The 23,257-nt window shown below is 45.3% G+C and overlaps 1 protein-coding gene across 2 annotated transcripts in view; it reads right to left on the reverse strand.

The window, feature by feature from the left end:
• Window positions 1-22,996, reverse strand: part of sdk2a (sidekick cell adhesion molecule 2a) — an 82,077-nt gene extending 59,081 nt beyond the window's left edge. For both annotated transcript variants that reach the window (XM_076753435.1, XM_076753434.1), the window contains exon 1: window positions 22,657-22,996. In XM_076753435.1, the coding sequence (XP_076609550.1) occupies window positions 22,657-22,813 (157 nt within the window). In that variant the 5' untranslated portion in view covers window positions 22,814-22,996. The remainder of the gene's footprint in view (window positions 1-22,656) is intronic.
• Between the last annotated feature and the right edge of the window lie 261 nt (window positions 22,997-23,257).

Consider the following 23,257-nt stretch of genomic DNA (forward strand, 5'->3'; position numbering starts at 1 on the left):
CAGCGAGGTGGGAAATCCTGAACAAAGCTCTGCCAAATGTTGTTTTCTCCACTTTTTTCCACCCCTTCCCCCCAGAGCTGGCTTGATCTTAGCAGTGCCACGTTCATTGTGTTTATTTCACTGTATGCCACGCTCCATCTGCTCGGTTCTGGCAATGTAAAGTGATTGCTGTCGCACATAATATCTCTGATGCGGCTGGATATTTGTCGCAGGCGCGCCCCCAGAATGAGCCACCCGAAGCGTAGGTAAAGTTGCATGCACACATACGCGCAGGTAACACTTTGTCCCCCAAATACACACAGACATACACACACCTGAAAAAGCTCCATCTTCAACCGGCCTTTAGTTTTTATCCAGATGCTGACAGTTCCAATCATGCAGGGCATCTGAGCCCATTAGCTTCAATAATACGCTTTGACAAAGGGAACAAAAACCTGCAAATGGATGCAGACACAGTGAGAAGCACCGTGAATTACACTAACCCTGAAAAAGGCGCAATGCAGCACAGCTCACGGAAAGCAGACGTCCGTAGACCTGATGCGAAGCACAGCACAGGTTTGGAAAAAAAAAATTATCATCTACAAAAAAATGATCAAATTTGAATACTCTGTGATGTATAAGCATGGTTCAGGTCTGACACGAAATGCAATAGCTACACAGACACTTTTGTTGAGACTGGCCCCTTTCCCATGATTAACAAGAGAAGAGCCAGGTGTTGTTGAGCCTCAGGGTCAGATTGGGGGCTCTGTTGGCTGGTGGATCGTGGCAAAGCTGCACTGAACACTGTAAACTTGACTGTATGCCACAGGATTCAATTTACAAGCTGTTGGTTTAAGCTGGCACGGCGAACCACCCTGTTGTTTGCACCAGGACACGCCGGCTGTTTTTTTGGAGGCTTTTTGTCCTGCAGTTAACGAGCACTCTGATGGGAGAGAAACTGTAATGGTCGATTACGGCTGTGATAATGGTAGACTCTTTTGTGTACTCCTCACAAGAGGAGAAAACCTGTCCTCACCGAGAGGAAGGAAAACAAATGAGGAAAAAATAAACTCTCGGTTTGCAATCCTGCAAAGCCTGGTGCTTTTATGTGATGTGCTGACTGAGGGCTCAGTGCTCTCCGCCTGTGGATCTGGATCCCAGTCAAGGGGATCATGCATGCCCAACACCCCACCAACCCTCTCTCATCCACTTCCTCTTCCCGCTACACACACACACACACATTTACTCCCCTACAAAGGTGTTCTTAGAGGTACACTGGGGCATTGCTCTGTATTCCTGCTGTATTCTATGATTTTAGGGGTTATTCAAATTCATAAACAAGGCTGCAGGCATTTCTCTGTATTTCAGAAAATGCCGACTGAATATATTAAATGAATATTCCAACTCGAGTATCTAATTTTGAAGCTGCGTTGGATAAGAAACTAGTTTCAAAACCAACATATGGTAAGTGGCTGAGAAAACAGGTTATGCATTGAAAAGTGTGGGGTTTCAGGGATGAACACAAAGAGCTCTGGTTATTAGAGATTTTAGAGAAATCATGTTGGATGTCTGCACATCACTTGTTTGTAATAACGCACATTTCACTATCGACTGCACAGGGGAACACACTGTGCATTTGGCACAAGGCTACAATAAGAGGAGCATCCACTTAAATTTTATCTTGATCACTCAGAGAAAGCAAAACAAACATTCACTTGCTCAACAATCCCAGAGAACACAAACAGACGGCACAGAAATTCATAGTGAACCAAGCACAGGGAGTGGACGATCAATCCTAAATCTATTTCACTAAGAGATCAAAACTCTTAGAGATAAAGGGTTTGAAGAGGACTAGAGAGGTTTTTCTCCATCACAACAGGTCCACAGGTGTCTGCGGTGAAGAACCACTGCCGGGGTGAAGAACTGCTTCTGTTGATGGGACTGAGATGACAGCATCAGTTAGCGGCGAACAGCACAATTAATCTCTGACTAGAGGCCCTTCAGCCGCAGCTACAGTGTCAGCCTAGTGATGAGGTCGTGCTGAGTGACCAGGCTCTGTCTTCAGCTGATTAGTCCTGAGAGTTTACAAAGCCATCGCGAGTGTGGGCAGCCATTTGTCAGGCGCCCTGTAATTAATCCATTTCCACGGGAGCCTGTTGGGAGTCTTTGGGGATCACTGAGGACGCCATTGAAAGGCAATCATTAGATGTACAAAAATTGAACTGTGTGACACGCACAAGACAGACACACAGAGGCCTGTTTTGAGTGACACAGAAGTATCTGATGTGTTCCCAACCCTTTACCTCTCAGTAAGAGGGTTGATTAGAGGGAGGCCATAGATCAGAGCCTGATGCAGCCGGCACAGTCGGAGACAGGTGGAAAGGATTTAAAGGGAAAAAAAAAAAGACTGTTCTCTAAGTGGACTCATTTATCCCGGCACTTTAAGGTCATCACTTGTCTTTTTGCTATGACAGGGGATATTTGAGAAATGCGAATGTTTGACATTTCCAAAAGGATGCTTTGAAGATGCCTGGCAGAGCACGGCGATGATGGGAAAGGTAATTCACATACAGTATCTACAGGAGAGGAAGAGGCCTATTGCCTACAGAGACAGCTGACTGTTATTTGACCCATGGAATTGAGGTGAAGCCATGCTATGCTAATAGCTACGTCGCCCGTTGATATCATTCCGTACGTCGCAAGAGGCGATTTATGCTCAGTTATGGAGAAAATGTTTCTTCAATCGCACAGGTGTTTGACACCATGCCTGAGCTCACAATGTTATCTCCAGCTCGACCAGAGAAAACAGATGTCCAGACTCCCCCTATAGTGCAGCGTCCCACTCCCACCGGGTATGCACAAAGTCACCCAGTCACCCACGCATTAAAGAGAGGCAGCTGCCAGAGCATTAGTGTCCAAAAATTCAGCCGAGAGACAGACATAAACAAGCATGACAGTTGGTTTTGGGGATGCGAGGAACGCTGATTGACAGTGCTCTGTCGGCCGGATTAGAGACGTTCATTTCGTCCTGAACTCAATTATATTTTACAAAGGCTGACATCCCCAGTTAATTGCAGCCTTTCCACATGAGGGAATTATTTGCACTTCTCAATTCCCTGGCCATGTGTACTCTGTTCCGCATGTGCAGGCTTCATCTAATATGTGGAAATATTGCAAATTAGATCAGTAAAAAAAGAAAAAAAAAATCTGGGAAAAGGAAAAAAATAACTTAGGGAAGTGTCGAGAGGCAGAAAGGAGTGAAATACTGGAACAACTTCAAGAGAGAAGCGTCTGGGTGAGTAGTCTGCCTCTGTCTCTCAAGTGTGTCTGGATCTTAGCTCAGAGACAGCTTAGTTCAGAGACAGATCCAGAGTGACAGCATTGTGATGATTGACACGGTGATGAAGAGGAGAAGAGGAGAGCAAGGGAGGAGAAAAAGGTTGTGCAGCGCCACTGGCTCCACTGTAATGAAAATGTGAGTCTTGCCCATGGAATGATGTGACAGGAATCCCAGGCTGGGCTTGTGCTGAGGAGGTAATGTCAGGGAGGTAATGTCAAGGAAGCCCACAGGCTCATGTACGGGAATGTCTGCGTATGTGTGCAATACGTGCCGACACACATGTATGTGTTTCTGTGCGACTGGGGGTTGGTGTGGTCAGAGACTCTGAGGCTGTATAGCCCGGATTATCCCGCCTTTTCCAATTCACCCCAACTCCTCTCCAGACATCCCATGGTTGACATGTGTCACCACACACAGTCAGATTAACAGGTCTCTAATCCACATCTAAGGCTCACTGGGTGGGTGAGAGGGCTGCGGATGATCTGCCACACCAAGAATAATCCAGTACCTAGCATTTCCACAGCGAGAGGGAGGGGGTACATGTTGTTGCTCTCCTTACTGTCACCGTTGCTGTTTGCTGGAGGTGCCATGCAGCCTTGGATTAGGTTTGTTGCACTGGCTGACATGTGGACAGACAGCTGTCAGCAAGATGAGCTAAACCAAAGCGCTAGGCAGGCCCGTATCTCTCTGTTACCCTTGGGCTGTCCCTGATCGGCGGGCAGCTAATCCCGTATCATTGTTTCGCGGTTTTGTTTGTTACAATGGGTATCCATGACATCACCGGTGTTGACATCAGCTCACTAGCAAACAACACCATGTTTATCTTTGTCTGTGAGATACGGGCTGAAAAACACTCCAGATGGGAGCATGCCGCTGCCAATGACATACCAAAGTAAATAGGTAGACAGGAAATATTTGCTGATAATAATCTTATCAAACAGATGAATGGAGGTTCTCTTTTGTCAACAATAAACATCTTCTTTGTTGTGTTGGTTGCAACCAGTAGGAATACTATGCGATTTAACACATTCTGCATGTATCCTGGCAAATGCTGCGTGACAGACAAGCAGGAAAAAACACTTGCCTGAACGTATACATAGACTGAGAGGGAATGATTCACATCGTGGTACAGATGAAACAATGATTCATTTCTTACTTAGTGAAGGTGCCGGTCTATGTGCTGTGACTCATTCGCTGAGTGTGCCTGGGTTGTGCCGCTCCTTCCAGGGACACTTGACACTGATCTCTCATTTGGTCAGTGTGACCCTACTAAGAAGATTGTACAAGTCCTGATAAGACTATAGTATTTCAGATCTCCAGAGGGCTATTGCAGTTTCCGACCTGAACATCAGCAAATAACTCTCTCGGGTTCTTTCCGGAGAATAAAATATTCTCACTGAATCAAGTCTTAAAGGGAAAACTTTGAGTTTAACATGTATTATGTTTTATTGTATTTGTCTGCTTCGGTATTTCGAGCAGTTCAGCGTTAATTGAAAAGACCTTGGCGAGGCAGAACTGAAAGCATCTTCCTCCAACTCGAGAGGAGTCAGAAGGAGAGCTGGACAGCAGGGCAGTAGGACAGGTCAGGTCTGCAGCAAGCGCAGGGACTCCCTGCTGCTGCAAGGCACTCCACTGATTAGAACAGGCCAATCAGACTTAGTGTCAATGTCAGGTTTGAGAAGGACATAGCCTCCCTCTCACCTTAGAGAAGGAGAGTAGCGGGCCAGAGTGGCTAAGGGCCAACACCGGTTCAACCAACGCCCCCATTAGTAGGAGTGAACCAGAAAAACCCAACCTCAGGAGACCCCTGACTCAATACAGGGCAAATCCGCCTGCTTATTAAACTCGAGGAGCTTCAGGTTAGTCTAGAGTGCTCGTTGCTGTAATGATGTAAACAATTCAGACTGGTGTAATTCTGCGAGATGGAATTATTTTGCAAGTCATTGTTCTGTCATTGTTTTGAGAGTGGGAGTTGCACTCCATCTGGGAGATAGGAAAGTCATTAACTGAGCACAGCCAGTTTCCAATCACTGTAAAAGTAATGGTGAAATTGCTGGAAATTACGTAAAACTAGTGTCTATAAAATCCAAGTAGCAGCACTTACAACCTTCGTCTCCAGATGTTGGTTAAGGTCAGAGCTCATACGGCTGCCGGATATCGAACAGCGACTTCTAACTTCTACATGTATAAAACTGTTGAGAGAAAAACGAGGAAAAAATAAACTTCTCAGGCGGTCCCTTACTACACCAGCGTGACCTCAGTGGTTATCACAATATATGAATGATGTGCAGACAGCCATCATGATGGAGTGTCTGAGCTAGGCGTGTAGGGGATATGTAATATATTTTCTATGTGTCCGGGCCGGGCTGTTCAAACACTATCTTAATGGTGGATGTGTCCTGGGAGAGAGCAACGCAGAGGTTAGACACAGAGACACAGATTGAAGACCGGCCACCTCTCCGCTACAGGGCCTGGCCACCAACCTCACAGAATTTTTTAATGGCACACTAAAATGCTGCGTTAAGACTAAATTGCTGCCCTCAATGGGCAACAGATGATGGAATTAAAGAGATTTAGAGCTGTGGGGGGAAATGGGCTGCGCGTGTTTGATGTGGGCCTGGGAACGAGGGAAGAGAGGAAAGAGGGCAGCAGAGCAAACCAAGGCAGCATCTGGCCCTTGTAGGGACAACACAGCTCTCTGGGAAGTCTCTGCGGAGCGAGAAAGGGGCTGACTGATAGCGCTTTCTAACACCCACTATGTGCACAGACTGGCACTCAGCTACTAGTAACACCTGCTGCACCCATATGGCACTACAATATCACCCATCACCTAAACAAAACTAGAACACGTGAGGCGTAACAAAAAGTTCTAACTGTGAAATTGCGAGACCACCACACAAAAAAACCCTCATTCCAAACCTACCCCTGCTCCAGGTAACCATAGCAACCCCTCACCTGTCGTCTCCTCGACAAGAATAGGCAGACAGCCAGGTCAGAGTGACACATTTTCTCTAACTCGCAAACACACAGGATGATTTGTCATGTGTCGCGCAGTCCCCCCTTACTCTCTCATATTCCCACCTGAGCATAAGCAGACGCACATGGCTTCCTCAATGCATGCTGGATTTATCATCCACCTTTCCCCATCTCTCTGGAGTGCTCTCTCCTTTCTACTTGAAGGGCTGGGAACCGCAATGTGGTTCCAAATTAGAACCAAAACGCAAAATGCCAAGAATCACAAAAAAATATGATTGTGGTTCTGGTTATCAGTTCCTAAACGCTTTAACCCTTTATCACTGCAAACAAAGCCTACATATTTGCAAGGATATGTCTATCTGACAGGGCCTGTCTATTTCACGCATCAATGCAACAGCCCGTCGGTGATTGGCTGGGGGGTGGGAGCCAGTGAGGAGCGGGTGATTGAACGAGGAGGGTGCGTGAGCGGCAGGGACTAGCTGAGCTCTGAGGGCAGCGAGTGAGAAAAAGATGAGAAATGTCACGTTTTTACGGTGTAAATTGAGTTCGCAAGTTATAACGCTGTAGGAATGAGAGTGGTGTGTTGACACTGCAGACCAGTGAAAAGCTGTGTGTGCGCGCTGGGAGCGGCCCAGTAAGTATCAGTGCAGTAGCAGTAGTTATTTTATCTATTTGTGGGGGCGTAGTTGTTCTGTGATATAAACAAAACCACAGCGAGGCCAAAAAAAATGTTATTGATCATTGATATTAAATTACACAACCAACAACATGAATAAAACACAAGAAACGGTGCTTAACTAAATCAAACTAGGGAATTAAAGTTTACGAATTACCATACTGGAAACTGGGAATCGATAAGAACCGGAACCAATAAGCAGATTTGCTAAAATTCAATCGATTGCCAGCCCTGTCTCTCATTCACCAACACTCAGCGCTGTCACACACACACACACGCACACATTTTAGCTTCACTACTCCCACCACGGGAAGCTGGCAAAATGCCTTCCGCTGCCCACCAAAATGGCAACAGTTATCCTGACCTGGCATATTCTGAGCCCAAGTGAAAACGTGGCCCTGCATAAAGGGCCAGTGGGCTGCGGCAGCCTCTCTATTCACTAGAGACAAAACCTGGATCTGTGGCATGATCTGGCTGGCTGGACTTATGAATAGAGCCAGCAATCCAGCAATGATAGCTCCTGTTATCCCTTCTACTATGAGGCTCTGCCTTGCTGTATACAACATAGATGGCGAGGGAGGTGCTGGTGTGTAGTAGACTAGAGAGGGGGTAGACATAAAAAAAACAAAAAACTGGCACTGATGATGACAGCTCTGTGCTGCGTGTGCGCTCATGATAGAGCCATGTGCCGCATAAAGAGACTAGGGATTCCAGACACACGGCTGCAATATACAGGGCGACAAGCAGTCAGTGAAAACTCCAGCAAAAATTTACTAACCGCAGCCTCATCCCTCACTACTCTCCCACACAAACTTCTGCTTTTATCTCATCCCAAGTGTGGAGGGAAGTTAAAAATAATTCAGAGAAGAAAGGGGGGCTAGCAGACTGACACATTCAAACAAGCCTGGGCGTAAAGGATGAAGCTAAAGCACAGCGGTTGTTGATAAGTTAGGATGGGACAGGCTTTATCCCGGGTGATAAGAGGGGGATGGGCCTCGCCACCTTGGCTCTCATTTTCCTGCCGCTTTCATCTCGCTGCACACCGCAGACCCAGTGACTCACCCAGCAAGCAAAACACAACCAAAACCAATAGCCGGAAGATAGTATCTCTTACGCTAACAAGCTTTTCACTTGGGGATACCATCAGCTCCCTGGTTTTCTCATACAGCTAATTAGAGATGGACTGAGAAGCAGACCTGCAGCTATCTATCCACCCTGTTTTTATCCTCTCCCTCCTCTCACTCTTTTTTCAAATCTGCTGCTCTGTCTCTGTCCTGCCTCTCTGTCTCTGTCATTCTTCCTGTCTGTCTCTCTGACACACACACACACACAGACTGACGCACACACACACCTCCGTCTCGATTCAGTCCACACTCCATTCACTCTATGCATCTACCTCTCCATCTTCCAATCCACTACGGCTGCTGCCAGCACCGCCACTGTGTCCAGCCCAGGGCCACTACTGCCTCTTAATCCCATTAGACCAAACACAATCAATTACCCAGCCAGCCATAAGGATCTGAGAGCATTAAAAGGTTAGCTCTGGAGATTTAAAGCCATTGATGTCTATGACAGGAATGCACCCTTTGGCCCCCTCCCTTGAGCACTCCGCGCTTACCAGCGTGTCAGAGTCTGCATATGTGTGTTATGTGTGTCAGTGCGTGTTCATCAACATGACACCCCGGCACCAACTTGAGCCACCATGCATTGCTGACGGATCTTTAATCATGTCCCTGCAAGTCCCGGCAAATTACTGCCTTGTGATGGTAATCGATAAAGCGATAAACGCAGCCAGGGACTGCAGCTGCTGGAGCGAAGAAATACCGCTGTGGCCACTGGTTGAGTGTTTTTTTTTTTTTCTCATAATCTGATCCCGTCTTGCCAGGAGTAAAGGGGGGAAAAAAGTTCAAAGAAAGACTTCCAAGCAGGAGCGAGGAGAGAACAATGCACCCTCACACACCTGCCTGGCATTGAGAGGTGGAGGAGTTATGGAGACGCAGGTGCAGGTCAATCAATACTATCAGGCAGATAGACTGATATAATCATATTGTAATCTGGAGAATCGGCACCCCCCCCCCCCCCCCCGACCACCTCCACCCCACCCTCCACCACCATCCCCACCCTGGCGGTCCGTTAAACTCCATGCCCCTGCACTGCTCCATTCATCGCTTGATCTAATTCTCTCACTCCCTCCCCTTTATCTTTCCCATGCACTCCTCTCCTCTCTGACTTGTTCCTTCTCAGGCGAGAAAATTAAATATGATCATTCCTCTTCAAAGGCACCACTATTAGCCACATAATGAATATTCAGTTAATGTAGCAGAGAGAAGAGACTTGTATGAGTAACAGAAATAAGTGACAGCAAGAAATGAAAGGTGGAACTCTCAAACTCATTTTCAGCAGCCTTACAGCACGACCACAAAAAAGCGACTGAGCGAGCACCAGCATATCATTTTCCATACAGACTTTAGAGCCAAAAACATTAATTATTACAAATACCTTATTACCATGAATTAACAGCCCTGTGACATTTAACGATGTGATTGTAGATCTACCTCATCAGAGTCCGATACATCATTTATGGCTCATTAATATTTCCAGTGATGAATCATTGATTATGGAGCTATTATGAAATACTTCCTCAAATCTCATGTCCCTGATGCGACCTCTGCTGAAAAATCATTTGGCTAAGGCATGAAAGGCGACGGAGCACTTGTGGCTCCAACTTTAACTTCACTCCTAAGGACTTGTCAGTCTGCGTTTCAGATGCAGCTCCCGAGCACCTTCTCCTCCGGGATTCAAATGTGTTTCCTCATGCAGACACGATAGCCACTTTCCAATTTCAACTTCATCTTAAACCACCAATTTCTGCTGCCTTGCCGGTGATTGAAATATGAAACCCTGCATATATACAGGCCATTACGGCGAATACAAGGCCCCAGCTGCTGTGTGTCTGCCCAGGGAAGTGAGAGGAGGAGAAGAAACAACAGGGATCAACTACAGCCGGAACACATTTCTATTTATTTATTATTCAATAACGCTGAATTGGCCCCTGACCCCCCAGCAGAAGCTCACGCCAAACTACCCTCAAAAGAAAATGTCAGCCTTGCTGAATCAGGAGGAAATCAAACAGGATCCCTGGGGCTCAATGGTATGAGAGTTCAAATCTGACAGAATTTGATGAGTCTCCCCTTTGAGTAAATCCCTTTTTGCTCTCATGCGAACATACTGTAAGTCAAAAGCACAGACGCTCACTTTCTAGGCCAGCACCATGTACACAGACATGCCAACATACGAATAACAAGTAAATAAATGAGTCACCCCATTAAGCTGTGTTTTTATGAGGATCCTTGACAGTGATGAGCATTTTTCTGAGCTTACTCTCGCATCTGCTGCCCCCCGCCTCCCTCCCTCTCTTTCTGTCTCCTAACCCACAAACCAACATGTTTTTTCAGGGGCAACATGTAGTGCTTTTATCTGTCTTTTATGCCTCTCCAATTTTCAACAGAACAGTTTGACGGGAAGGTACTTCTAACCTAATTTCAGCTGGAGAAAAAACGATTATAAAGTAACTGTTGTTCAAGTGCAAAATAAATGAACTGAGTAGCATAATACACGTAGCACAGACACCAGAAAATGGTGGGGGGATGAGAGAGAGTGGTGGGGGGGCAAAGGCTGCTAACACTCTGTTGTCTGCAGCTTTCAAGGTTGTTTCAGCTGTTAATTAGTTCAGTTTGATGGCTTGCATCCATGGGTGCAGTCTAACCCAGTTAAGTCAGATGCTCAATGAGTTTTCTCTGGGCCTTAAATACTGAGCCGCAGCTCTGCAGGAACCTGGCTCAAGGTTAGCGCCGTAGCGTCAGTCAGGCCCGGTGTCCGGCACTCACAGTCTGCCGTGCTCCTCAAGTGGCTGCCAGAGAACACTCATCAAGGTTACGTCTGTCAGAGCCAATGAGTATCCCACTTATCTCAATCAAAGTCCTCCACAAATCATTGAGGGATTGCTCCCGACTGCGCTTGAAACTCGGAAAAATAAGGATATTAACTTTTTGGGGGGAAAAGGATGGAAGCGGGAGAAACAGTCACGCTGACGCACCTAAACTGAACAGCTTGACAAATAACATCTTGGATTATTAAGCCGCAACCAATCAAATAAACATCTTCAATTAATCAATTAAAGTTGTCGCTTACCGAGGGAAACAGATGAACACATTTGCATATTGTTGTTTGCCATGTCTCTCATGTGTGTTACAGGACCAACGCACCCTGTGATGCTAAATTTCTCTGATGGCTGTGTGGTGGGATGGCGGGATCACTGTGGGGTTTTTTTTTTTTTTTTTTTTTCTTAATGTCAGGGTTCTTGATGTTGATAAATAGAAAAATGAAACAAGCCTATGTGAGATTGACTGCACATGTAATAGATTAGTCACAGTACTTCTTAGTAGGGTCACACTGACACGGAAGAGAGAAGCTTCAAACTGCATATTTCTGTTTCCCAGCAGCAGCAGCAGCTAAACATTACACTGCAGAACTAAAAGCCTTCCTCCTTATATACAAATGCCTTTCACTTTACATTGATTCTTTATTAATGGCCAGGTATGGTAATGACTGTGTGTAAATGCCAAACGACAACCACAGAGAGATAAATTGACATATTTTCATGTCCCTGAAGTCAGTCTGAAAGTAATGAATTGCACGTTAATGACAATAAATTGCAGCACTTTGTTTCCACAGGAAACAGTCTATAAATTGGCTGACAGGTAATGTAAATGTTTTGTTTGTGTGGCATAAATCACTTGCTAACAAAGACACCTGTGGATTTTCAAAAGTAAGAGAAAAACTCTTTCGAGCCACCCACCTGCTCAATATTTCAAATATAATATGAATGATCTATTCGCCGCGGCATCATGCACAAATGGAGCAATTAGCTATGATGGATACTGGGATAATTATTATTTCAGGGAGGTAGACACATGCTTTGATATATCAGATTGTTTGTGTCCAGAGAGTAAATAGTATCACGAGATGACATGACTGTCACTCTTAAATGCTGGAGATTTTTTGAATGTCATCATATTGGGGCATTCGTCTGTGTGTGATTGTGTGTGTGTGTGTGTGTGCTGTGTTGTTTGTCTGATCCCTGCAACATCCTCCATCTCCAGGGGCAGCAGTTCCCTCTCTCATCAACCGTGCCCAGCCAATGTGACTGTCACTCCCAATCTGCACTGAGAGGGGAGCCCGTGCCTATTTTTATAAATGTATTCATATTCATTAGCCCTGAGTGTCATTCATAGCAGCAGTTCTTTAATGCGGTACGCAACCATCAGAGGCTGGAGGAGCCTGCCTCCTCTCATCTCACAAATTAATAACACAGGCAATCACTGCAAAGGTGCCTACTGTCAAACAACAATGGCTTCTGATTTCCATCAACTGCGCGCACTTCCTCATTTCCACACGACGCACACAAAAACACTCATCAGCAGTCTCCCCTTGGGGAATCTCCGCAAAAATGCCATTGTACCAGCCTTTGAAATATGAAATCATTAATTTAAGTGAGAATTAATTACAACCTTTTTTTCCCTTTGACCCACCGCAATATTCTGCCTCATAACATCTTGGTGGCAGCCAGTTAATTGTGCAGAATAACTGGTGTGAACGCCGGCTGCTAATGAGAGCAATTAGGCATCAGACTCACACGAGATTTAACTTCGCCCACTCACTCAAAGACAGCACACTCTGCCTTGATTGGCTTATATGTGTCACATAAAGCACATGATGAACTAATTCTACGGAGCCAACAAGCTCAATGGAGTCAAGATATCTGGGAGAAACTCTGTTTCTAGTGGGACAGATGTGTCTGTACATGTTGACACATAAATGTAGTTTCTACAGAATCATTAGGACCCATCATGTGTGAATGTTGCTCTCTATACCGTACAACCACTTCCTCATGCACCATTTTGGGCACCATGCCTTCTAAAGTAATGGAAGTGGGCTGCTTCTCACAGCCTCGCCATGTTTTTTTCATGGCCATTGTTTCTGCTCCACCCCACTTTAAATCAAGAGCACAATGCATTCCCCACCCCAACACCACTACCCCACCGTACTTCACTCTGGACAACATTAATAAAACAAGCTTTCAATGATGCAGAGTGCAACGCCACGTTGGGCTCTGAGCAGTGGTGTGATTAAAGCTTTTAAACACCGCCACCCTTTGAGTTTGCATATGTCAGCTCTGCAGACTGTGTTTGTAAGAAGGCTGGTGGGGTACATGTTCTCTCTGTCGTTTACCTTGTCTTTTTTTTCCCTCTTCTTCACTTAATGCAAAAAGGGCAAGAAAAGTGCTGGGTCTACTATAACATATATAGCAATAACAGGGGCCCCAACAATAGAATCAGAGAATCGGGAGCAGGTCCTACAGAGGAAGATAAAAGTGGAACAGTAGTTGCTGCGCTACAGTGATTGCATCCATTGTCCCTGTACGTCTTCCTGTCTTTGTCCACTGTACAAACCCAGCCATGTTCTTTGTCCACTCTGCTCCTTTACCCACCTACAATGAAGTTTCCTGTCTGTTTTTTGTAGCTTTTCTCTTCTTTCAGAGTCCCAGAATTCACTGTGAAGAGCAGTTCAAAGACACGAGTGGATCAGTGTAAGAAAAAACACACTTTTATTGGTCTTTTTTTTCTTCTCCAACTCCTCTAAAATATGACTGCCATTGAAGGAGGCAAGGAGCAGCTTGTTCGGTTTCTCATATCTTTCTTATTCTATTCCTAAAAGATGTACGTTTTGAGCTATAACTTTTGAATCTTAGAACAGCGACCCCTTGAGTGATTACTGTGGAATGGGAATAAAGCTTTTTAATTGAATTTCATGAAATTAAACATCGGCCGGAGCAACTTCATTAAACTGATATCATCCCACTGACTCTCCCATTTCTGCTGTCCCCACAGGCAAAGAACATGTCCAGCATTTCTACAATATGTGCTCAAACATTTCCTTTCACAGAACAAGGAAATCACTCTTTGAAAGCACCCCCCCCCCCCCCCCCACCCCCTCGACTTGCAAATTAAAATAGCTTGACCAGCAAATTGTGAAAGCTCTGACGACAATGAAAGAGAAATTTAGCCTGAAGCCTCTGCAACAGCAACACAAGTCAGAGCAGCTGCAGCCATCATGTGTCCATATGCAGAATATGCTCACAAAACGGGAACAACAACGGCGAACCCTGCCTTTGTCACCGCCTTGCTTAAATCAGGCATCACAAATCAGTCTCGAGCCATCATATGTACCTCACATGTGACGCAGATCCGATTTGGCTTTACTCTCTTGGGTAGAGCTCTGTGTCAGCTTTGAGTGTGTTCACATGTCCGCTGCATCTCCAGCGTGGCGACAGGGGGCCAGCGTTGTCAGAAGTCCTCCTAGTGCAGTACAGTACCAAAACCCCAACAGGGAATGCTTGGGCTCGTTTGTTTAGGTACGTCTCTGGCTTTGAGACAAGAGGAGACAGTGACCGAAGCGTTTGGGACATGGCAGTCCCCTGCAGAATTAAACAGGCTGCGTCTCAAGCCCCAGTGACAGGAAATCTCACTCAGATCACAAAAGGCAGCACTGATTGCCTCTGACATGTGCATCCTCTTCCCTCAGATGCAATGTCTTTGTTTTGTCTGTATCACTTGTGTGTAGGCATTTGTATTTTTGTGTAGCCCGTGCGTGTGGATGTGTATTACTCATGTTGTGGGGACATAAATCTGTTTACACAGTCACTTTGTGGGGACTCGCCTTCCTTATGGGGACGAAATGCAAGTCCCCGTAAATCATTACATTTTAGTGTGAAGAGGTTGGTTAAGGTTAGGTTTAGGAGTTTAGTGGTGGTTCTCCTGAAGTGGACTGTGTGTGTATGTGTGTGTGTGCGTGTGCATGTGCGTGTGTGTGCGTGTGTGCAGGCATGGGCAGGGGTGTCTCTCTCCATCCAGCCTACTTCTCTTCTAAAATTGAAACGGTGACCTTTTTCTACACACTGCCTGTCTGTGAGAGTGTGTAAGAGCTAAAGAGTGTATAAAAAGGCCCATTCCAAATTAAACAATTAGACTCAGGGGAGGATAACCAGAGATGGGTTGTGTCTAACAGGCCGAACACGCCACTGAAATATGGGGTGAATGTATAAAAAGGCTGGCAGTGCGAGAAGTGGAAGGGTTACTGTTTGGGCTCAAACTGGGCACACTAATCCCTTTGATCCCCCCATTTTACTGTCAGCTGTTTCCTAGCTACCGTCGGATCTGCACAGAATTTAGGATTTGTGCTACTGTACACCACAGCAATCTCTACCCCACTGATGCAGCGGTGTCCTTTCTTTCCTCTATGAATACCCCACCCAGCCCCTCTCCTACCCCCCAAACCCCCACCCACTGCCTCCTCACAATGACCATAGCGATATTCATTTCTCTTTCTGTTCCCCTTTCTCCATCACCTCACTGCAGTTGGCAGCGACTGCGCCGTGGCAAGGAGACAGGTTAAATTGGAAAGTATTTTGCACAGAGGACCATCAGAGCATGACGCTTCACACTGAAAAAGCTGATTCTGATTTGGTCTATTCACACGAGACACCAGGGCTGTGCCCCACTTTCATTAGTTGTGCCGAAAACAGCATTCAAATGCTGGTTTGGTCTTTTGAGAAAGCTCCATTTAGCGATAATGAAACAATCTGCGCGCGTTCGTGCAGATGCAAGTGTTTGAGGAAGAAAATGTGTTTGCGTATTAGCGTACAGGCTCACTTTTGCTGTGTGCATGTTTGTGCATCTGCTAACATGCATTAAAGTAATAATGGCACTTTTATTAGATTCCTCTGTCAAGCTGTCTTTGATATTAAAACAAATAGGCATCTGTATCTGCACAGGATCTCTCTTGTCCTTGTCAGTATCGGTTGCTTTCAGAAGTGCAATGCCCTGCAGACTTCCCACTTAACCTCTGAGGAGCTCCCCCAAACTGATCTGAAATCATTCCGGGCAGAAACACAGGGACGGACTCCATTTGCGTACTGGCAAACCCTTCATGCTACACTGTCAAACACTGGATCTCCATCGCAGTGCACCTATTAATCCTGTAAGCATGCAGAAGCAGAGAGGAATACAATTCTCAATTTGCTGATTTCAATAGGCGCTGCCACGCTGTACTGATTTCTCTATGCACTGTACACTTACATAATTTCTATCATTCAAGCAGCCAAGCTCCCAGATCACCCCTATTTTTCTTTCTTAATTCTCTATGTTTCGATTAAGTACTTTGAATATCACCAGCCCATTCTTTCTTTAGCATATAAATGAAAACGCAACGCTCCATTACATTATTGGTATAATGACAATAGACATTATCTGTAGAGAAAATTACGGTCAAATAACTTGCCACTCATTGCGCTCTCAAGAAGTTTTGTTGTATAAATACCCCCTTAACTGTGAGAGGTTAAATGAAAATAAAAAAGACATTTAACACAGTAGTCATCAGGTTGAAGTTTTTTGTTTTTTTTTTAGGTCTGTATCTGTCTCTCTACACGCAATCTGCCTCAGGAGAGGAAAGCAGGCAGTGTTGGACGAAGGCTTTGTCTCGGGCTTTCTCGAGGTTGAAACCCGCCATATGTTTTCAGTCTCGCACCTGAAGCACTTTCATGCCTTCTGCTGAGGGGCCAAGGAAAGGGAATCCAGATGTGACATGAGCCAGAGAGCAGAAGCCCGCAGTACTTCTGTCAGCTCCGATCATCACCACACTTCTTAACTGACACTCTGCTGATGTTAGAGGCAAGGACAGTGATCAAAGATATGTGTACATTAAAGTGCTGCCATGCCACAATGACAACCAGCTCTACTCTGCCATGCATACTAGACAGCAAGTCCTTATCAGCCAACACAAAGGCGCTGCTGGATGAGATTGTTGGTGGGAATTTCTTTGGATTTATCTCAGTTGATGCCTTTGCATGTTCTGTGCTTTAAAATCCACACTGACATCCCCTGCTATCTCTGTTGCAAGCCATTTGTTTACAGTGAAGGTGGAGCTCTGTCAAAATGTGACAGGAGTAGGGAGGGCCTCATGTTGAGCTCTGCCTATCCTGAGGAAGAGGAAAACGGCAGGTGTTGGGAAACAAACGTGATATCAAACATGATATGAAATCCTATGTGGCTAAGAACAGGACAATGGGGGGTGAGAGTCAGCTCTGGTCCTAATCAATACTGAACACAAGGCATTGAGATGCAGCTTGAGGCACTTCGCCAGGCCCCCTAGTGGGACTCGTAGGCATGCTGCCAAACAGAGCCTGAGCCGAGCAGCAAACTCAGCCCTGCAGATGGAGAGCATGGAGGCTCCTTCTTTCCAGACGAGACCCTCCTCGTGGACAGAAAGTATGTCATGGATGGAAATGGTTTCAACCTGCTAACCCCGCCTCAATGCACGGTGGTTAAATACAAAAAAAACGCTCTCCTCAGCAAGGTGAAAGATCATCAGTTGGACGATGCAGCTCTGAAAGTCCAACGAACAGGCAGCGAAGACCAACTGGAGGCACAAACTAAATCGTTTTTCCGATCTTCTCCAGCTCGATAAGTTGTGGGCTTGGTGTTCATCTAACTCTCTTCTATTTCCTCTTTCAGGTGTCTGTATTGAGTGAAACAGCATTATTGGCACGCCTATCCACATCATCACTTACTGCAGGGGAAACTTGCAACATAACCGAGCGCTGTGATTGGTTTGGTAGAAGGACGGAGCAGAGTGTGAATTCATTCGTGTGAATGTACAAAGAAAAATGGATTGGTACAACCAGTTGTTTTTACGCGGAGAAAAAACAAACCATGAGCCTCCCACCCCCCAACAACTTCTCCCCCATTTCTCTATTTCTTTGCCTCTTTTGCCATTTTATTCACAACACAAGAATACACTCACCAGTCCCCAGGAGGGGCAAGCTGAATGAGAGCAGAGATTCAGTGTGCACATTATGCTGTAAAAAGCATTGTTTCTCACCACAGTTTTCCTTGAGTTGCCTTTGTGTTGTTTAAATGTTTACATGGAACAGCTTGGGGGCTTGAAGACAGATGTATGGTCCAAGAATACCGCCTCAGTACAATCTTCTTTTCCCTGGATGAAAGTAATGACACCATTTTGAAAGCTTTTCAAATCGCTTCTTAGAGTGATGCTTTGATGAAACAGCGTGCACAACATCTCTGCTCCCTTGTCAAAATGATATTAGACAAATTAAACAAATAGCGCCACTTCGAATCCCACTCCCCATCCAAGGTCATTTCCTCTTCACATTTCTGTCCCAGCTCGGGGCCTGTTCTGAGACGTTTCTTTTTGTTCTTGATAGTTGAAGAGGTGCCTCCTGGTCCTGTGTCAGATTGATTAGACTTTAGCCAGGAGAATTAATATGTGAAGAATTCATCTGCCTCCCCCTACAGCGCTTCTCCCCTCAGTCTCATCAGTAAACAAGGAGACATGAAAACAAAACCACTCCTAGCTATGTGATTAAAATTGGCCCCTAAAGAAGGACTTGCCTCCTTCCTCAATGCTGCTACTACTGAAAACTCTCATTTGAAGAAGCTTATACCTTTCCCAAACTGTATTTTTCACCAAGTAAGACAAAGCAGGGCTGTCTGCGGGTGAAGAAAAGCAGTCTACCTAACACGATTTTTTAGGGTGAAGAGTTTGCCTTATCCCACAGGTTGCATCATACCTCGCATTCTCCAGCCTATGATTAAAAAGGCCTGGGTTTGGATGACTGAGTGCCTACTTTGGCAGATAAAATTCTGAACATAAACTCATATCATAGTCAAAAGTACTTAACACTAGCACAGCAAAACTAAACTCATGAATATAGTAACATTTCAGCCAGCTACCCTAATATGGCAGCGTGACAGACACATGGTGGGAAGATATGAGTCTTTGCCCCATGCAAATAGCCATTACCATAGCCCTGTGGGCAAATGGCAATTACTGGGCAAGGGGTGAATGCCAAAACCCTGTGGTACAAGTTAATTTGATTACATTTCCATTATGAACTATAAACACAGTTTTGCTGCTCGACTGAGCCAATTAAAGGCATCCTGAAGCTAAAAAACGTTGACAGTGCAGCGGCCCTATTGTTCTTCAACAATAAAGTAGATCAGAATCATTTGTCACCCTTAAACAGGTTTGAGGCACTTGTCTTTCCTGTCTTTTCTGAAACATTACCATCTTTTTTGAATACATATCAGGCTTTTCCATTCATTTATTTCAAATGTCGCTGCCAGTGAGCACACTTTTTTTTTTTTTTTTTCTAATTCAGCTGTGATATGTTCCATCTTGGTGAATAAAGCATCCTGTGGCAACATGAATAAACATGTGTAGACAGCATTTGGCAGCCAGAGAAAAGGCAGCCAAGCAGCCAGACATGGAAGGCAGGCACTGAAGACACACAAGCAGTCTGATTTGGAAGTCAGGCTGCCACCGCGTTTCACCTGAGGCTGTGCAAGCCACTAGCTGGTCTTTCTGGGCATGTGCCACGTTGCAAAGAAAACAAGCATTTAGTCCAAATTTCAGCAGACATCTGTTAGCTCTCTGGAGCAGTAAACATGTTTAATTAACTACATTTCAGCAAACGGGGAGATACATATGTCATAAATATGCAACGTGTGTAACTATGGTATGGTTGCTGAGAAGTTACAGCACTCACACTCCCACGTCGCTGAGCCCCATACGGGACTTGTGACGTGATCCAAGTGCTATACATTTAGGAAATGATTTCATCACATAGGGCTCAGGATTCAGTATCATGTCTACAATCAGATGCTTGAGGCCAGCATGGCACCAATGTGAATATGTGGGTCTACTTTTGTGGAGCTAGATACAAAACAGATTAAGCCTTCTATTGTTTGTGATGGAGTGTTGTACGTGTGGGTGCATACGATCGGGTTTGTCATCACTCTTTGATGGAACTAGGAGATGCCTTTGATTCTATTAAAACTGTATTATATTTCTCTTGATGGAGTTGAGTAATCTTGTACACATTGATTTTTCTATCTTTCTGTGGATGTGTTTGCATGCGTGTGTGTTAGTGTGTCACCGATGTAGATGAATTATGATCTGGTACCCGCATTAGAGCGGGGAGTTTTAATCACACAAGGATTCAGAGTGTTTTAAACAAATGTTTTTTTGTAAGCATGCTGGATTATCATAAGATTTAAAAGATTTGGAAATGGCTGACAGCTGTCAAGCTCCATAATAACGTACGTCCAGAAAATTATAGCAGCTGCCGGTTGGCAGAATGTCAATGCTGCTATCTAGATTAAGGCTCAATAGACAGGAACATACAGTAAGCACCAGCAAGCAAACACACACACACACACACACATGCACACACATAGCAAAATGCACATAGAAACACACTCACAAGAGATACGGGTAGATTTCAGCAGTAGATCTTTCAGGAAGGGTGAGACACAGAGACCACTAAGAGGTGCAGAAACACAAAACCTCACATCTATTTACTTGGTATTTCGATAAGGGGGTCTAAATGACTCTTAAAATTGCCTGCTGAGAGCAGCCTGAAGCAGAAGAGACGTTCCCCCGTGGACTCTATCAGGTATCCTCTTGTGCACTAAAGCAGCCAGCAGTATAAAACACAGCAGGAGCCTCAGTAGGAACCTGCTGAAAAACAAGTACATGCCACCTCCGGTTCCGCAGGGGCCTCGTGTGCCTGTATGTACGCCTAATTTATGACATCCTCAGAGGTCCTCGGCTCTCAGGGAATGACTACAGCATCTCTTACTTTATGCACAGGCACAGCTGCACTACCAGTCATTTGCAAACACGGATGCCCCACGAGGATGAGATCTGCTTCCTACTTCAGAAGAACAAGCCCTCTCTGGCTTGTGAGAGGACCCCTGCAAAGACTGCAACTGGGTTTTCACTAAAGAACCTAACGCAGCGATTGTGCACCATAGAGGAGGTCCTTCTCAATTGAAAGAGGAGGCAGACAGGAGCAAATCTCTCACCAATGCTAATGCGCAGCCGGGAACATTCAAGGGGCCTGAATAGCAACTGCAAGGAATGAGAAAGAGGTCTGTTTGGGGAGGAAAGGTAAAGCCCTGTGAAGTAGCCTTGAAGCGCTCAACAGATCCTCACAGACTCCAGGCATGTTAGTTCGAGAAAAGGATGGTAATAACAGCTAGAGGAACTGTGCCCTGCATAATAAGACACGCCTGAGACTCTTTTCCGATAAGGTTGGAAGCACTTTAGAGCAATGCGACCTGTTCAAAGACAAACAAGCAAAGGGATTATGCTGCTTTTAGCACTTTGGTGCACTGTGCATCATGATTATAAGATGGAGAGCGCATAGAGAGACCACATATGGATCAACTTCAAATACGTGAGATTTTTTTTCTCCTCTGGGACCTTTGGAAGTAAATGCCTCAAGGATTTGTATGTCAAATATGCGTCTTTCTTTTGTGATCCCTCTGTAATAAACACCTCGGCTCTGTGGTAAAATTCTGAAGCATAAGGTTAAATGCTATTTAATGTGTGACCATACATCAAGTCTGCTGATGAAATTCACAGTGCACTCAGCCCACACAATACACTCTGTCCTTTATCAACTTACCTTCACTTGTTGTGACATCTGGCAGTTATGATTTTCCAATTATCGAGTATGGAGGCAAGAGGAATTTGCTCTCACTGGCTTTTTGTCTCAGTCTAGCATCTACAGCATCTCATTACCTCCTCATCGGTCAACAGGTCATCCACTGACAGATGACAAGTGACAAGTCAGAGCAATTTGACCACAATTGTATGATTAGTGCAGATAATGTTCATGCCTTTATATCTCTAACAGTGCTGGATGTGAATGAAACATACATGAGATTAATTCATTCTGTATCGTGAAGATTACTTTCACACAGCCTGTGAAGAAGAGGGCAAAAGTGACATTAGGCAAATGCAGCCTTCAAATAATGGCCCTGCTTCATTGTCCCATAGTCATATTCATTGAGGTTAATGACTGGTTCCGCTGGGCTATTAAGGCGGCCTATAGGCAGGAGTGGTGGCCCAATCTACAAGAATTTGTTTGAGGTCTTTTTACAGGTTTCACTGGAGATTAAGAACATTTTTACAGGTCATGAGGCCCCTTACAAAATAACTATTAACCCCAAGCCTTAAAAAAAAAAAATGGAAAAACAGTGTCACATGAATTTGATATCTTGATGATTTAAAGTCACAGACACGAAACACGTTCGTGTTAACAGGTAAGTGCATTTGAAATAGCCCAAAAATGACAAATCGAAGAGGCTCGTTTAAACCAAAAACCATTGTCAGTGTCCAGTTGTGCAGAGGCAGGCTGTGCTCCTTGGGCATTTGGAGCATGCATGTGGCCTTGTGGTCACAGTGGGGAATGTGCCGACAGTTCACACACGTTGTTTGTCGGATTTAATCTTATTTAGTGTGTGTCAGGCATTGTGCCATAACCGGTCGAAGTTTGGCTGTATGTGCATATCTTTAAAAGCATACATTTATCATTTTTGGAGCAGTTTTTGTTTGCCTTATACATTTGCCTCATTTACCACTATACATCTCTGCCACTGACTTTCTTGTGCGCTTCTCTGGTCGCTTCCAAAAACAGCAGTAGCTACAACACAATGTGGACAAAATAAAAAATAAACATCAGAGTTGCGCATCTTACCTTGAGCCTGAGCGCTGAGGATACAAGTCGCCGACAGCAGAATCCAACAGGAGACCCACACCTGTCCGACCTGTCCAGTCCGTCCAGCTGTAACCATGGTCCGCGGCGCCACCGTCGAGTCCCCGGTGCGCCTTCCCCGTCTCCGCGCTGGGAACATGTTGCTCGGTGGCCACACACTCCCGGGAAGAGTCCTGGCTGCTGCTGGTCCTGTGCGTCAGACTGCTCCTCACTGGTGATGAGGGTGAGTGACTGGAGGGGGGGATTGTGGCGAGAGCTCGCTCCGTCAGAGAGCACCAGGCATGCAGACAGGCACGCCGTAGTATGAAAAGCCTGTGGACAAGTCCCGCATGAGCAAGGCGGAGTCAGTCCAATTGAATTTGCTCGGCTGTCAAGTGTGCGAGACGGAATATTGACATCATCTTCTTACTGCTCCGAATAACCTCTGAATGCATCACAGCGAGATTAGTGAAATATAGAAAACGAGATGGTGGCTGCACGCAGTCTCACACAAGTTCATGTGATGTGTGGATGACAGCTTTTTGCCCGAACCGAAATTTGTTCGTGTTATAGTCCTCTGGAATAAAAACAAGGGCTCTGTCAT

Source organism: Chaetodon auriga, chromosome 16, assembly GCF_051107435.1.
Source record: "Chaetodon auriga isolate fChaAug3 chromosome 16, fChaAug3.hap1, whole genome shotgun sequence".
Lineage (NCBI taxonomy): Eukaryota > Metazoa > Chordata > Actinopteri > Chaetodontiformes > Chaetodontidae > Chaetodon > Chaetodon auriga.